General features: G+C 38.8%; 1 protein-coding gene across 3 annotated transcripts in view; it reads right to left on the bottom strand.

The window, feature by feature from the left end:
• The window catches only part of ITGA4 (integrin subunit alpha 4), an 80,479-nt gene that overhangs the window by 31,226 nt on the left and 31,332 nt on the right, over nucleotides 1-17,921 (bottom strand). For 2 of the 3 annotated variants that reach the window (XM_040971812.1, XM_040971813.1), the window contains 5 exons: nucleotides 13,354-13,448; nucleotides 12,103-12,193; nucleotides 11,226-11,271; nucleotides 10,690-10,844; nucleotides 6,558-6,712 (listed from right to left, as the gene is read on the bottom strand). In XM_040971812.1, the coding sequence (XP_040827746.1) occupies nucleotides 6,558-6,712; nucleotides 10,690-10,844; nucleotides 11,226-11,271; nucleotides 12,103-12,193; nucleotides 13,354-13,448 (542 nt within the window). Of the gene's footprint in view, nucleotides 1-6,557; nucleotides 6,713-10,689; nucleotides 10,845-11,225; nucleotides 11,272-12,102; nucleotides 12,194-13,353; nucleotides 13,449-17,921 lie in introns of those variants that run through there. The other variant, XR_005883016.1, reaches the window with a different exon arrangement.

The following is a 17,921-nucleotide window of genomic DNA, read 5'->3' as shown; positions in this document are numbered from 1 at the left end:
AAAATTTAGGTGACAAACACTTTGTGAATGTTGTTTCAAAATGTAGGTATTTAAGTCAGCCAAGGAATTTCTGAATATCTTTTTAAAAATAAATTCTAGTGAACATTTAGAAGGAATGGAACTGGATTGTGTCAAACTAATGAATAATAGAAAATTAAAGGTATTACATTTCTATTAATTAAATGTTAGCTGAAAGATTTGTAACATGATTTAGAGTTTCCAAGATCTCTCATTACTTTGCCATTTTTATAAAGATACGTTTATCAAATAACTTGATGATAATCAACTTCATGTGAAACCCTGACTGTTCAGGAATGCTGCAAATCAAGGCCCAGATCCCAAGTTACCAACTTGTGAAATCAGAACAGCTTGAAGCCCTGAGTATTACAATAGCAAACTTGATTAAATTATTCCCCAGGAGTAGGAGCTAGACAGCCACTGACAATTCCTCCACCTGTCCACTGTTTTAATTCTTCAACAAGCTTGAGTTGACCAAATCACATGTTATCTAATTCATACTAATTTTCTACAAGGTCTTCTCTACATCTGGTGTATATTACCTTCATTATTCTAATTAGCTTTTAATCATGCTTTCCTCACAATATACAAAATGCACACGCACTCTTGCAAAAGTGTATCAGACAGATATACACACTTATTTAATAGCTCTACCTAAGGACAAAAACTATAATATGTAAAATGCCCAGAAGTGACTAAGTATTTAGGAATGTAAAGATTTGCTTAAAATTTTCTTTTTTTTTTTCTTTTTATTGTTGCTTACATTGTATTATATGGTACAGTTTTATAGGCGCTGGGGATTCCCCCCACCCCTCCCATACCCCTCCCCCCATGGTGGATTCCTCCACCTTGTTGCATAACCATAGTTCAAGTTCAGTTGAGATTCATTGCTTGCAAACACATGCCTAGCATAAAGTTCAGCGTCTTATTGTCCAGATAAGTTCAGTGGCCTCTTGGGGAGACCTTCTATGGTCTGAAGATAGGTCTAACAGAGTAAAGATCCGGTCAGTTAAAAGCCCCAACAAGGCCTCAGTATCAATATACAACATTATGGAATTAATTGACATAGTATTGGGTAAACAATATGTTAAAAATAATGCAAATTCCATTCTTCAAAACATTTCATCTGGACAAGCATATGCTATCTACATTAAGAATAATGAACATTCCATGCCACATATTTATGGACAATTATCTTTAAAAAACATGTAAGAACCTGCAAATGAACACAAATTTCAAAATTACATTAATTCTCCCTTGTTGCTTGACATTCATGGAAACACATACTTCTGGCCAACTTCAAGATGAACTCTAGGAGGGCAGTATTGTCACAGAGCCATTAAGCTGCTGCCTGAGATGCCAGCTAGTGGAATGCTAGTTTGAGTTTCAGCTGCAATACCTCTAACCCAGTTTGCTGCTAATGCCCCTGGTTCAAGTGCACAGGATCCGGCCACTCATCTGGGAGAACTACAGTCCCTGGCTCATGGATTTGTCCTGATGCAGCCCTGACCATTGTGGACATTTGAGTGCACTGGTAGGTAGAAGATCTCTTTCGTGATCTCTGTCTATGTACTCTGACCTTCAAATAAAGGCATAATGCTTAGGGGGAAAAATACAGATGCATGTACTGAAAGTTTAAAAGGTGAAACAAAACCTTTATAAAATAGGGTATGAAGGCATGATGAACATTTACAGATATCTATTTGTGGATCTACTGCATACATGAAAGTTCTGAAAATATGGAGCTGAAGGCACCACCAAGTCTACAGCCCATAAATTCATACAGACACCGTGAAGGGTCAGTATGCCAACACATGCATGCCCAAGTGCAAAGGAGAAATGGCCACCTCATCTGTAGTTGAAAGGAGCTGGGCAGTCTCTCACATGAAAGAATTTCAAGCAAGAAATATGATCACATTTGTGTTTCTGAAGCACTTCCAGTGCCAGTGAGGAATTTGAGAAGCTACTTCCAAGGTATATCTTAGAACCTCACCTAGCACATCAAAAGAAGTTACAGTCATCTTATCCAGTAAGCTTGGTTTAGATAGTAAAGAAGTAACAAGCATCTACACCCAATTTCCCAAGAAAAGGCATATTCCTAAGACAGCTGTTCTAATCATTGTATCAACAGAACCCTTTAAGATTTTCCCTTACTGAAGGAACTCTTTAAATAATACTGAAGATATAGCATTCATTACTCTAAGTATATATTGAGTTTTTGTCTTACTAATGAATTGTGTTAGTGCTAAGAGTTTAAGAAAAAAAATATGCACAATATCCTACTTCCAAGACTCTGCAATAAAACATGTACGTAATCAATTTACCTCCAAAATATGTAATACAGAATATAATTTTCCTGCACTTGGATTTTCAGCAGAAACATATGTAAGTAGGTTCCAGTCTTAAAGTCTTATGTTTTATGATGACATGATGAACATTTACAGATATCTATTTATGGATCTACTGTGTACATGAAAGTTCTGAAAATATGGAACTGAGGGTACCCACCATACTTTTCATCCTCCCTTGTGCTCAAGTAACAGTAGGTACTTTGATGCAGACACTCTGTCAAGAGAAACTACAGAATATTATCCATCAAAGCCTTAAGGGAAAGAGAGAGTATTTGCCCATAGCAGTTAAGATGCCGTGGGATACCAGCATCCCATATGGAGCACTTGCATCCATTCCTGGCTCTGCTTCTGATTCAGCTTTTGATAAATGTACAGCAGGTGATGGCTGAAATATCTGGTTCCTTGCTACCCACGGAGAAATTCTGGATTGAATTCCAGGTTCCTGGATTTGGTTTGCACAACAAACTCTAGAAATTGGAAGAGCCAGCCAGCAGAGGGACGATACCTCTCTCTGTCTCTCTTTCTCCCCTTTCCAAGAAAATAAATCAAGAAACAAAACCTTATGGGGGGTCCAGCGGCATGGCCTAGTGGCTAAAAGTCCTCGCCTTGGATGCGCCAGGATCCTATATTGGTGCCGGTTCTAATCCCGGCAGCTCCACTTCCCATCCGGCTCTCTGCTTGTGGCATGAGAAAGCAGTTGAGGACGGCCTAAGGCTTTGGGACCCTGCACTCACGTGGGAGACCTGGAAGAGGTTCCTGGCTCCTGGCTCCAGATTGGCACAGCACTGGCTGTTGTGGTCACTTGGGGAGTGAATCATTGGATGGAGGATCTTCCTCTCTGTCTCTCCTCCTCTCTGTACATCTGACTTTGTGACAAAAAAATAAATAAATCTTAAAAAAAAACTTATAGGGAAGATTCAGGAATATTTCTAGAAATTTTTAAGTTTTGTTGAACTCAAAACAACTTTAAAGATACCTTTTGCCCTAAGAAATTTCCAAGCTCTGATAAACTCGTGTACTTGAATATAGCAAGATGCTCATTTTCATTTAGTTACTGGAAGGAACAAACATCACACAGGAAAAAAAATGATGCCTGAAAGATTTCAACAGATAAGATCTTTTAAGGCATAAAGTAATACTTATTGCCCTTCTGCCTCAAAAACCTTTGTGAGCACTCAAAAAAAAAAAAAAAATCTATCTTGTAGGTTCTGCTTTAGCAGAGCCCACACCCATTAACATTGCAACAGAACTAGTGCCTGACATCATAAGCTACAAGCCGGCCAGATACCCCTATCCCCCAAAACCAGAGTTAAAACCCCCTCCACCCACTCCAAACCCTAAACACAAAAAAACCCACTCAGAGCGCAACAAATAATCGTCCACCACCAAATCCTCCAACCCAATACCATACCCACATATAGCAACATAAAAACCCAACTACCCAAATCCTCCCATTCACCCCAAGCTAACCCCCCCACGAGACCACCCACTACCCACAACTGCCACCCCCCCCATAACCTATCATATCACCACCAACAATGACAACTCCCACCCCATCCACACCATACGCCACCTCAACCACACCCAACCACACCCATTCGCCTACATATATCCACTCCTCGCCAACATAAATATACACCCCCCAACCCAAACCATACCCCCTCAAAACACCCCAAACCCCCCTGAACCCATACCCCCCTCACCCACCGCACCCCAATACCCCCCTCATCACAATAAACCCCCAACACTAACATACACCCCAACCCTCCACCCCCTTTTCTACCCTCCATCCCAACACCCACCCATCCTTATCACCCTTATTTTCACCCGCTCGAACCTCCGCAACTACCCCCCCCCAACCTCACATACCCCGATACCCCACTCTTTTTTTCCCCGAAACACCACCACTCATAAAAACTCATCCCCCCCCCCCCAACATTAATAACCGTCACGCTTAAAATAAATTCGTCCCCACCCAACTCCACCCCATACACACCCCACCATCCCTCATACCCACATACCGTGTATCATTTTCCAACCCTTAAGTCAACAAAAAACTCCAATACCTGCCATAATCCCCCAACCACCGGTACCCCCCCAGACACAAATTCACCCACCAAGCAACAAACCTTCTCATCTCGTCCGACCCATCTGTCCACCACCATTTCCATCCCCACCACTAACACTCCCCCATTGCCATATTAGCTTATGACTCCTCCCCTCCCCAGGCATGCTGACCACTGTGCACCTTCTTTGTTACTGCCATGAGGAAGAGAGGAGGCGGGATTCAAGCTGCCATGCTGTGCTCTCAGACTGTAGAAGCATAGATGTGTTAACGGGCTCTACCGCCTTAAGCTACCACCCTGAAACAATGTACACCTTGCAGTCCCACTCCTTCCTCACGACGATTAGCGCCCCCTGTGGAACTCCAGGTTAGGGCAGCCACCTGCATGGTTATTACTCTCTCTTGCTTCTAAATGAAAACACTGGGACACTTTTAAAACAAAAGAGGTTCCAAACAAAAAACAAAAGAACTTAGGGAGGGAAATAAGATATTGGAGAAAGCATTTTCAGTGTTCCAGCTCTATGCAAGTTCCGGCATTAAGTGGCAGTGTTTAACATTCACAGTTTAGGGGCCAACACAGTACAGACTAATATCCCACTTGCTGCAGCAGAATCTCATATGGTCACTAGTTTTAGTCCTGGCTGCTAATGAGCTGGGAAAACAGAAGAGGATGACCCAAAGCTTGCACCCATGTGAGAGACCCAGAAGAAACTCCTGTGTGCCAGGGTCTGATCAATTAATCTTTCACTGCTGTGGCCATTTGGAGGGTGAGCCAGTGGACGGAAGATCGCTATTTCCCTCCCCTCTCTAAGTGTGGTGTTCAGGTCAAACAAACAGCACCCTACTACCATCAAAATAATGATAATGTCAAAAGTGTCCGAGAGAGAATACATAGAAATCTCTGAAAAATTACAATTTCTACTACACATGAGTCTGAACATGTACAATTTGGATGATTCATTAGTCAAAAGAAACATGCCAAAAAAAAAAAAATCTAGGACTAAACAAGCCAGATTGATTTGCTCTCATTTTTATGAACTCAGAATGTATTTTTCTGAACAATGAAATGTTGACCTTTCATTACCTTCAAAATGGTCTCAATATTTGTCTTTAAAATTTAAAAAATTCTAGTCAAATCACATCTAAGAAGAGTGAGAACAAAAGAGCTTCTTTAATCTCCAGTCTATAAGTAATGGCTGCATTAATATTCTCTCATCCTTTGGCTCTGAACAATCTGATGGCTTTACTCTAGTTTTGCCATACAAACCGTTCAGGGAAATGAGGGACTAGCACAGGGCTGTCAGCATCTAAAAGTGCTTTAGAATCTTGATGCTTGTTTGCATTTGCTTAGTGTAAGTATCTAAGGGAAAATTAAGCTCTAAGCTAAGGCTACTATTGGAAATCCCAGAAAGCGCTCCTGGGAATGGTTTAGCTTTTTTGTGACAACAGCTTTTCTGATGAAGTACACCATCCCCTAATGAAGAAGACCTGGCACTGCTGCATATGATCACATTTGACCGATGTGAGGAGCACGATGAGCCGTTTGGGAGTCAGTGTTTTAATAAAGGAAACATGAAATCGTCTGTGCTTTGGCAAGACATTCCCCAAACCATCGTGAGAGCTGTCGTGCTGGCCCAAAGATGATCCTCACCATGCTACAACCGTGCAACTTCCCACTGGCATCAGTGACAAAGCTGGCACATACAGCAGGATGTCGTCCAAGAGTACTCATGCGGGAGTCAGCTTCTTTGGATCCCACAAAAAACCAACCAACTTCCCTGCTCCCCCGAGTAACCAAGACTACTATGGGATGGAACTGAGCTCACCGGAGCTACTTAATGTGTTTAGTTCCAGGCCAACTGGATGATCAGGGACAGGAGAAGAGCAACTGCAGAAAGGAAACTGCAGCATAATAACAGTCAAAGGTGACACATGTGAAATAAAGATGAGGCCAAAAAAAAAGTGAACTTTAAATTACCCATCTGGGGACTGTCTCACACTTTGAAACAGCATATCAGTAACCTTTCCAAAACCACATTATAGAAAAAGATAAAACACAATAAACTTTCACTATTTTGGCAAAATTGCAGCTTGCATATTTATTAGTAAAAAATGTGCCTTACCCGCATAAATGCTTGATGTGTCCTACAGCTGCTAGCTTTGCTTGAAACTTGGATACTTCCCGTAATCACATCGGAAGTTCCATTGGAAGAAAAATAAAATCTTGATGGTGACTCTGCCTTTCTGTTCACATCCAAGCTCATGTTATAAAACAGAACTGCAAAAAAGCAAAATAAAAAATCAACTTAAACAATTACCTAAACAGTTACTTCATCTTACAGTCACAAAAGTTATAGACAATACTGGAAACATCAAACGTTGTTTATTAAACAACCTTTTAAAATTAACCTGGAATATGAAAGGGGAAAATTTACAATGTTAACTTCAAGAATTATTTTTATATGAAATAAAGGATGTAAAAGCTTCCCTATAGTTTTGTATTAGCAATACTACCATTTCATCATTTGCTTGATCCTCCTAAATGTAAATGGGCCTCCTAAATGGACTGGCACTGTGGTGAAGTAGGTTAAGCCTCTGCATGCCCATGTGGGTCTCCAATCAGGGTGGGGAGGGTTCAGGTACGGAAAAAGGTGGGTGGGAAAAATGTTCTCTTTTTTCCTCCTGTGTCTGCAGTGGGGGAGGAAGAGGAGGTCACTCCTTGCTGTCAATCTACATCTGGCACTCAGGGATAGGGGACCGTCCTTTGATGAAGCCTTAGAGACCCCAATGTGGGGAAGAATGTTCCAAGGGTGTTGCTTGAGAGGTTTTGATAGTTCTGAGACACTGCTAGCTTTGCTGTTTCAGGGATGAGAAAATCTTTTCCAGCACTATTGGCTGGTGTGTGCCCTCCAGCCCAGCTTCTGTGTATGTCAGCAGGCAGTAGGCATTGCTCTTTAGCCTAGTCCATGTCTCCTACATGGAAAGATGCCTTGTCCTGACTCAGTCATATCCCCTGGTTTCTCCCTTCTAAACCATTCTATCTTATCACCCCTGTTACCTGCAAGTACAGTGGCCTGCTTCATGGAAGAACCCAGAAGTCATTTCTCCCCTGCCAAACATGTACTCAGCTGTTCCTACTCTATTATGTCCACAAATCCCTTTCACTGCACAATCTGTAGCCTTTTCCCCAATTTTCTTCACCTAAGGGCCAGGATAGCATGTCCCTGCCCAGCATTCCCCACCTCCCAAACATATCTTGAAAAAAAATGAATAGCCAACTATGCTGGCACACTGGTATAGTTAATACAAATTCGGCATTAACAAGGCCCAGGATGCCCACCAGTTATTAACAGCTTTTCTGCCAGCAGTGTAACACTTGCCTAGGTACAAGGCAACTTTGGTAGTTGCCTATAGCTGGGGTAGTATCTTTTCTTTAAAAGTTTTGACATATAAAGTTGATGTGATAGTGGAGTGCACGTGTCAGAACTGGACCTCTTCGGCAGCTTAGACTGAGTAGATAGCTTGCCCAGATAAAGTCATATAAAGTCATGGTGTGGGCTGGAGGGAAGAGTCAGTTGGGTTGAGCTAGGCGTCAATGCCCATAGTTCAGAAGTACAGCTTGTATGGTTTGCACAGAGCTGTCTCTTCTGGAACAATACAGTTAAGAATTGCCCATGTGCCTCACTTCTGGCTTTGGCCATAGCCCAGCCCTGGCTACAACGAGGTTAGTGAAGTAAACCACTGGATGAGTGTACTCTGCCCTCTGTTTCTAAAATGAATGACAACATGTCTTCTGTCCACTCCCATACCCTGATTATTTATCATTGTTCTATGTTTTTGTTAGTGTCTAGTATAACTTTCTAGAGTTAAAGTGTGTTTAAAAATTTTAAAAAATAGACATTCTTTCAACAAACATCCCAGTAAGTGCAGCGAGTTTATTTCATGTGTGGCATACTAAAATTCACCTGTTAAAGAAAAATCTTCAAATCCACAAAAAGGTGTAATGTTTAAAGCAACCAAAGTGCCATCAGATCTTGCTAAGAAAGTGAGAACCAAATTATCTTCAAAGCAAGTTAATCTAGTCATCTGTTGAGATGTTGCTCATTTTATGGTGCACTACCTCGTAAGTGATATCTTAAAAATTTATGTAGTTCCTTGGGCAAGCACTGTGGTAGAATAAGCTAATGCAGCACTGGCATCCCATAGGGATGCTGACTCAAGTCCTAGCTGTTCTACTTCCCATCTAGCTTCCTGCATATGACCTGGTAAGGCAACAGAGCTTGGCTCAAGACCTTGTGACTTACATCTGAATGGGAGACCTGGAGAAAGCTCCTGGCTTCAGATCAGCTCAGCTCCAGTTGTTGTGGCCATTCAGAGAGTAAACCAGCTGATTAAAGATCTTTCTGTAAATCTGCCTTTCCAATAAAAATAAACCTTTTAAAAATATCACTAGCAGACAAACTGCCCTTGCATTTGAACATGTTTATTGTGTGAATGCTTTCCCTGAAGGAATTACGTTGAAAATTATACAGTAAACTTCTATAAAAATGCTATGATTACTTTTGGGTTTCATGTTTTGGCTTTTAATTATTTAAAACATTCTGATCACAATGCATTTGTTATTAAGCATCTGTTTTACTGAAAGGAAAATAAGCCCTATCTATTCCACACCGTCTTTCAGATAAGCCGTCAGGTTGTTGAAGGGTAATCCAACTCATGGAGCATACTTGTAATCTATTGCTTTTTAAATCAATAACTCAATGAAAGCTTCTCTCACACTCTCATCACTCACTACAGCTCTGGCCAGAAGTTTTCCTCTGTTTCACTGTAAGTTAATACAGCCTGAGACCTCTTTGACATACCACTAGTTTGATTCCCTTTATGATGTATGGGTATAGCAGCCTGTAAGGCAATGGATATAATCAACATGATAGGTCTTGCAGGGCTTATGACCTTTGTGAATAATTAATGTCCAAATGATAAATCCAGATATTCTACCCTCCTGCATGAGTTAGCTTCACTAGTTGCAGTAATAGTGCCTCATCTCTGGCAAACACTTTATTCTACTGCAACAAAAAAATCTGCACAAATCACGTATGTGATTTGAAATTAGTGAACAACTTTAGATGAGCCTTGTCACTGCTACTGATTCTATATGTTCGCTTCATATTTAGAAACTTTGTTGAGTTTATTTCTTAATTCAATAGTTCTTTACTGGCTACTTTGGGTTTTCTATATGTGGGAAGATTTTATTTGAAAACTGAAATTTTAATTTTCCTTTTTGTTATTTTGAGGAATTTCATCTTGCGTTGCCTGATTGTCCTGGGAAGGATTTCTAGTACTATACAGCCTAAAAGTGGTAAAAGTGGTAAAAGTGGGCATCCTTATTTTGCTCTGAGAAAGACTTCAGCTTTTCCCATTTCGGTGGAATGTTAGCTTTTTTTTTTTTTAACATTTTCAAATCAAATTGAGATACATTCCTTCAATGTCTGATCTGTTCAGAATTTACATCATAATGCGATGGCAAATTTTATTATATGTTTTTTCTGATCTATTGAAACCATCCTATGATTTTTAAGCTTTCACTGTATTTGAGGTGGCATGTTACACTTACAAATCAAATCAGCCTGTGTCAAACCATCTTTACATCCTGGGAAAAAATCCAAGTTGATCATGGTGAATATATTTAATGTGAGGTTGAATTGGGTCTGTAAGTGTTTTTATTACTTGGGAAATGAATATATCTTGAGGAAGTGAAATTTGCAGGAAATCAAGACTTGTATATTATTTATAGACATCAGAATCAGATAAACTTCTTTCATTATTCAAATAGAATAGAATACTGTGGAAAGAATCTTCTTCCTCTTAGACCTTCCTCTTAACTTACACTACCTCCAGATGTACAAGACCTCAGTGAAATAGAGGAAGTGTCTACACGTACTTTCTGTATGAAAATAATTTAGAGGAAGCTCCACTGTTTCTTCTTAAACTAACATAGCAAATGATCATCCAGTTTTGCTTCTTGCCATAACCTTTAAGCAACTACAGTGTCCTGATGTGTCCCAATCACTTGCAAAAACATCATAAAGATCCAGAAGGAGTGGCAGAATGAGAAGTATCAAGTAGCTTCTCTTACCAGCCCCTAAAGAAGATATTCATGATGAAAACACAAGGAGGATTCAAGAGGCTATCTTGGGGGCTGGTGGTGAACGGTCCATATGTTCTATCAGACATTCACTCTATGGGGCAACTTACCAATATAGCCTGGAACCTCTTTGCCTTTATATGAGAAACAAAGTGTCAGATCCATGCACACAGAAGACATTCCATTCTCAGTGCAGTCAAAGTTTGTTCTATTTATTGCCTCAGGGTGGTCTAAGGAAGCCTCAACAATCACTACAGGTCTCGTCCTAAGGAAAAAAAGAGTTGGTAATATCAATTGCAGCATTATTTTCCTTTAAGGAGACAGTTGTAATTGTCAATTCCCATTGACCAAGTAATTTTATGAATCTGCATTATTAAAAGCTTGATCCTATGCATTCACGTCCATTTAAATTTCTGTGCATAGATCAAAAGAAATTTCTTTACATGTCTAAAATATTGATGTTCTCTGATTTGTATAATTATGTCATGTCTGTGTAACATGAAGAAAAAAAATTAAATTTCAATAATGAATTATCACAATACCAAAACACCATTTAGGCCACTATCATTGCTGATTTTAAAATCTGCCTCCCATCATTTACAATTAAGCCTAGTTGTCACTAAGCAGTGAAACTGATCAGCCTTACCTTAGTAACACAGCAGAATTAGAGCGAAAAGCACCAACTGCCACATCTGGAAGATAAGAAACCACAACACAGATTAATGATCATCATTAGTCAGAGAGAATTACTTTTCAGCTATAAATTCTTCACTACATATCACCTTTGACTGTATCAAAATACTATTTACGGAAAATTAATTAGAAAGACAGTCTAACATGTCAGGAATCATTCTATATTTGCATGAATGCATTCATTTACAGTTTCACTCATTTACTTTTCTCATAAAGAAACTTTATGATAAAAATGCATACTATAAACTTACTAAATTAAAACTCATTTTTTTGGACTAGAAACATTCATCAAGAAATGTCTTGTCAATGGAAACAGAGAAGCAGCTTTTTATTATGACAAAAATTAAGCAACTAGCAGTGCAAAGAAAAGGAATTAATTGATCATTTCTGGCTCATTTTTGAAATGAAAACAGCTTTAAAAATGAAGCAAAAGGCGGCCCACATTGCGGCAGTGGGTTAACTCATTGTTTTTGTCTCTAGCATCCTACATCTGAGTGTGGCATGTCCCAGCTGTTCTTTAATTCTCTCCAATTAGAGATTGGCCAAAATGCTTGGGCTGACACTGCCCACTTGGATGGGAGTTCCTGGTTCCTGGTTCCATTTCAGCTGGCCCAGCCCTGGTCATTAGAAAAGTGAACCAACACAGAGCGGATTTCTCTGACTCTGTCTCTCCTTCCCTCTCATTCTGCTTTTCAAATAAATGAACTTAAAAATTGAAAGAAAAATGATGAGTAAATTAAAATCTGTCACACCAATTTTGAAGCCTTTCATACCACACTTCACAATAAAGAGTATCCAAAATAAAGCTGGTATGTAAACTTCATACTTACCTACATATCCATTATTATCTGCATCAATCTGACCTGATATAGATTGTCCAAACATACTTAATGATCTGCTGATTTGAAGTCCTTCAATTCTCTGAAAAACAAGTAATGAACACCTTACATCCCAGAGAAGCAATGATGGAACTACGTAGTGCACCTTCACATGCATGCCTGGCTCATCAACCATCAGCATGCATTTAAGCTCAACCTCTCTAAGAGACAGAGCCTTTTCCAGCTTTAAATGGAGAATTGAGATCTTTCTTATGACTGAAAAATAAAATATGCCTTTACTTTGTGAACCACGGAAACATCATGAAGTATAGATTTTTCTAGCCATCCTCACTCTTTCTTTCCAAATCTTTTTTCAGGCTCTGAAAAAAACCTTCTTAAACCAACATGAACAACAAATAATTTAGAAAACAACATGCCTAGATTCACTGAGCAAAGACTACTGCTTGGGCTTCTGATGAAAGCCAACTTATCCAGCCAGATTGGTTCCTGGCATTTAACGAGAACAACCATAGTTAGATAAATGCATCCAACTCCTTGCTTCTAATTTCATGTCCAAAAACTGATTTACAAATACCAGGCTACTATCCATGCTAAAAATAACCAGTATTTTTTTTTTACTAGATAAGTACATATCTTTAATGTCAAATATATAGAATTATTTGTACATTCTTTCCTGACCAAACCCAGTAATGTTTCCACAAAAACATTTAAAAAATCTTTTTCTCTCTGCATGTAGTCTTCTTTATATATACTGAAATGCTTGAATGTTTTTTCAAAATATAAAAGTGAAGGCAGAGTTAGATCAAGAAACTTTATTAAATTGCTATCATCTTACTGAAAGACACACAGAATATTCCAAGTGTTTGATCTCCCTGTGCAATCTGAATGAAATATGGGGCTTCAGCCACAGGGCAAGACATAGTTAATCAAATCCAAATGGGTTTGTTTGGATTGTATTGGCTATTACCTCAGAACAGATTTGATGAAATACAGAAGGAAATGTTACATAGGCTAAAGACAAGCTAGGGTAGAACTGAAGTCCAATCAATTTATGAAAAAAAAAAGTTTTGAAGAGATAATAACATTTACAGCAGACTAACAGACTCTTCACATTTCCCAACTAAAAGTAAAATCTTTACAAAACAGATACTCAAGGAAAAAAGTCTGCACAAATACTGTGAGTTTCAAAACTTACTTGTAAGTTTTGCCAGTACTACTCTTCAAAGTCGAAGAGCATCTTACCTGTGAGAAGGTTGGTGAGATTCCATCTACTCGGCCATTGTAAATGTAGATTGCACCTCGCAATTCATCCTCTTGTGGTGCTCCAATAGCAACATCTGTCCCCAAAATTAAATGGTGGGAAAGTAAGACATTTTTGATGCAAATGCTTTCTGGAAAACTAACCTTCATGATCCTTAATTCATATGAGATAGCACAAAGCTCCTTCTAATAGAAGAAACACCCAGCGCCCAAACCAAAAATTTACACAGAACTGCACAGAGCATTTTGCTCATGGAGCAAAGCAGAGTGAATGGGCATGAGGGACATCCTAAGACAACGGTCCAGGGAATTAGCCCACAGGGAGCTGAAGCCTGGCACCAGTTATGGCACTATACCTGGTTCAAAATCCAAGTCTGTTCTCCTCCAGTAGTATGGGATTATGACAAAACCTGCCCTTACATAAAAATTATAACTTAGATAAAGTGCGTAGAGGACCACTTTCATGACTTTGAGAGTTGCCTCAAATTAAGATATCAAGAGGGAAAAACATTCAAAAAAAGTTTGAAGAAATAAATATTTTGTCTATGAATTTGGGTATAATCATATATTTATGTGTTTTTATTCATTTTAATCAAACCTAAAGTGGTTTGTCTCCATGGCATTTAAAAATATTTTCTATTAAAAAAACCACTTTCTAACAATCTGGTAATTTTTCTGGTTGTTTCTATGGGATTAAAAACATCTACAATATTTGATAATGCTAAATACTATATAATTTTTAAAATACAAAATTATTTTGTTTTCATCTAAAAATAGTATAATGCCTGTAACTTATTTTGTTTAAATATACTAAGATAAGTTTCTCTTGAGTTGTGCAAGCTGTTTTAAATCTTTCTATATAGATATGCCACTCACGTATTCATGGTAAGTATTTAATCCATCTTGGAGGGATTCACAACATTAGCAACATAAAAAGGTGTACAGAGTCTCATGAAGAGAAACAGCAAATAGCAACTAGAGTAACAGCATCACAGGAAAGGAGGAAGAGCTGGAAATTAGGGAAGGTTTCTCATGGACAGTAAATATAATGATCATAAAACATCACAGGATCTCAGCGGACAGGGGAAATACAGCCCAGACAGAACAGTTCTATGCAAAAACAGTGGTGCAAGGGGCAGGATGGCATATGGCATGAAAGGCGAATGATGAGGAAGAAATGGACCCAGACTTATCCATAGGGATATAGGGAGAGTGACAGGAAGAGAAAGAGAAGAGTGGGAAAAGAGAAGTAAAAAGAAGGGGTGGAGAGAGAGGAGTGTCTCATAGTGAAGACTAGAGCAGCTGGCAAGGTCATTAATCAGGAGTAGGCTTATGTTTCAACCACATGTCTAAATCCATAGGAAATGGGATTCTATACCATGAATCCTGATAATACATTTTAAAAGTCTGTGCTATGGAGTATAAATACTAGACAATCCTAGAGTTCCAGATATTTGCTTAGTGATCCAAATTAAGCCAGAATATTTAGATGATACAGATTGGCTTTTCCAATTGAAATAGAGCAGAGATTCCAAAGAATCGGATTCAATGCAGAGGACATGTGGATATATCCATTGCTTGGTTATCTTACACAGAGATGAAAATTCTTGTCTCCTAGGATTACACTAAAATACATAATAATGTGCTTAGGTTCTTCCATTTCACTACAGCAATGAGAAAAAAACATATTTAAAGTCTGTATAAATCACGAAGTCACTTCTCATGCCTATACAGTTCAATTGAGGCAACATCATGCAGAACAGTCACTGGTCTACTGACAATCATTTCTACTTTTCATTTGAATCTTCTGTTTCATTCTGCTAGTATAAATCATAATAGGTATCAATCTATTCACAATGCTTTGGACATCAGTCAACATATAATATTTATAATGCAGACACTATGCAAGGGGCTTTACATATATATTTACTCATACAACTCTCACAACCAAAAAAACCAAACGTTTTGATTTTCACTTTATAGGTGATGAAACTAATTATAATCAGCTCAAGATCAGAGGTAGCACGGAGTGCAACATGGAACCCAGTTAGTTTTGCTCCAGAGCTTGTGTTCTCCATCAGAGTTCTGTAAAGCAGTGACACTAGAGGCTGTGCCTAAGGTCTTCCCTTCTTATCACCTGTTCCTGCTCTGGGTCAAAGAAGCACTCAATTAACAATGTGACAATATATCAATATTTAAGTGTACATAAGGTAATCATACGGCTTATGAATCAATCACAGAACATTTGGTTGTTCCATAACAGTACTTAAATGTTTAGTGTAGAACTAAGATGATAAACTAATCAGTAGTCTTGACAAATATATTTTACATAAGAAATGCAAAATTCTATCTGTTGATCATGCCTCTTAACTGGAAGTCCCATACATATCATCTTAACTACCCAATACACAACTTTCATTGTTTTGATGAGATTTTCACATTGACGAGTCTAATATAAGCAAATAGGGGTTCTGGAATTCACATCCTTCCAGACAGAGAAGAACCAAAACAACAAATAAAATATCTGAGGCTTTGGGGATTTCTTTCTTTCTTTTTTAGTTCTACTAATTTAAGAGGTAGAGTAGAGTGCTATCTTATGAGATGAAGGCCTAAGAAAGAACACTGGGACTCAGCAAGGGAAGAACAGGGACTAGGTAATACTGGGAGAATTGCCATGTCAATACAGAGAAAATAGCAAAGCACACTGTCACAGGATCCAGAGATGAGCAGGGAGAATTATGTGAATTTATTTTCCTCCACAATCTATTACTTCTATTTATTTGAGAGGCAGAGTTACAGAGTACACAGAGAGGAATAGAGGCAGAATGATCTTCTATTCACTGGTTTACTTCTTAAGTGACAGAAATGGTAGAGCAGGGTCAGGCTAAAACCAAGCACCCGTGACTCCATTCAAGTCTCCTAGAAGGACAGTAGAGGCCCAAGTACTTGAACCATTCTCTATTGCCTTTCCAGGCATATTAGTAGGAAGTAAATCAGAAGTGGAGCTGCTAGACTTGAATCAGAACTCATATGCAATGCCAACATCTCAAGCTGCAGCTTAAGCTGCTGCACCAGAAACTGGCCCCTGGAGTTTTTTCGTTTAATTTTTGTTCACAAGAGTTTTGCTTTACAGAAGAAATTTATGGTACCTATATCCTGCCCCACCCTGTATACACACAAGCTGAAGTGGTGTGAGCCATCTGGGGAAAGGGGCCACTGTCATGATTTGTGCTGCTCTAGAGGACAGGAGCATCTGCATTATTTTTATACCTAAGAACCTACTATCAGGAAAGACTATAGCCTCATGAACTCAAGCAGACATGGCAGCACAACTGCAACACCAGCACCTTAATTTATGTAATCGTTTGTACAGAAGACTGGTAGTGATTCAGCACGGTAGGAGAATTATGTCCCCAGAACTTTAGGAGAAAGGCACAAGCCCAGCAGACTTGGGGCCCATGTTTTCACCATGCCCAACCATGTGGGACAATGTTTCCAGCTATTGAGACTCTGCCCATACTGGGACTGCTGCCACAGGCTACTGGTAGACATAGGCAAGCCCACCAGCACATGCAGTGGTGCTCCTGCAGCCTTGGGTCTATTCCTACAGCTGTGGACACTGCCAAGACCCACAAAACCTCACTAGGACTGAGAACAAGTGTTCTAAGACTCCACTGCCACTCCCACCAGCTATAAGAGGAGGAGGAATGGGGAGACTTCACTGCAATGTCCACCTGGAACTAAATCCAAAGTAACCTAATACACTGACACCCAAAGATTTATCTTTAGGGAAAAGAAGTTAGAGAAAACTGATTCATCATATGTACGACTATAAACACAGGGGCACAAGAAGTATTAAAAAGTAAAAAAAACATTGTATTTCCAAAGGAGTATAGTAACCGTTTAGCATAGGAACCCTATAGGAAAAAAAATATTGGTCAAATTCCTAACATTAAATTCTAAAGAATAGTAAGAGAATAAAGTTTAATGCAATAAGGAAAATACATAACAAATTAAGGAAAATATTTGAAAAAAGAACTGAAACCTTAGAATCTAAAAGTTAGTCAAATAAATTAAATATTTAAAGCCTAAACAAAAGATTAATTCAGGCAGAAGAATGAATATATGAACTTGAAGAAAAATCTCATAGAATATGCTAAACAAAATATGACAAAACAAAGTAAAAAATAATGGACAGTCCCCATAACTTTGGGAGAAGAGAATATGAATATTCAAATTTTTGAAATCTCCAAAGAGGGAATAAAAAGGCTAACATCATATAACATCTATGTAGTGGAACAGCATTCTAAAGCTTCATCAATTCTGAGAAAAATTTGGATTTCTGGGAAAAAGAAGAGAGACCTATGTGACCACAATTAGACAAGAGTTGCTCACCGCAACATATTGTAATTAAACTCTCAAAAGTATAATCCACAGATTTCTAAAAATTCCATGATAAATGTGCCAAGTCATGAAAAAAGAACCTCCACTAGACTAACCACCTATTTCAACCGAAACCTCATTGACCAGGGTGAAACAAAATGATATGT

This window comes from Ochotona curzoniae, unplaced genomic scaffold (genome assembly GCF_017591425.1).
Source record: "Ochotona curzoniae isolate NIBS_2020 unplaced genomic scaffold, NIBS_Ocur_1.0 contig_2210, whole genome shotgun sequence".
Lineage (NCBI taxonomy): Eukaryota > Metazoa > Chordata > Mammalia > Lagomorpha > Ochotonidae > Ochotona > Ochotona curzoniae.
The sequence above is the reverse complement of the archived record's forward strand: the minus strand, read 5'-3'. Positions and strand labels throughout refer to the sequence as shown.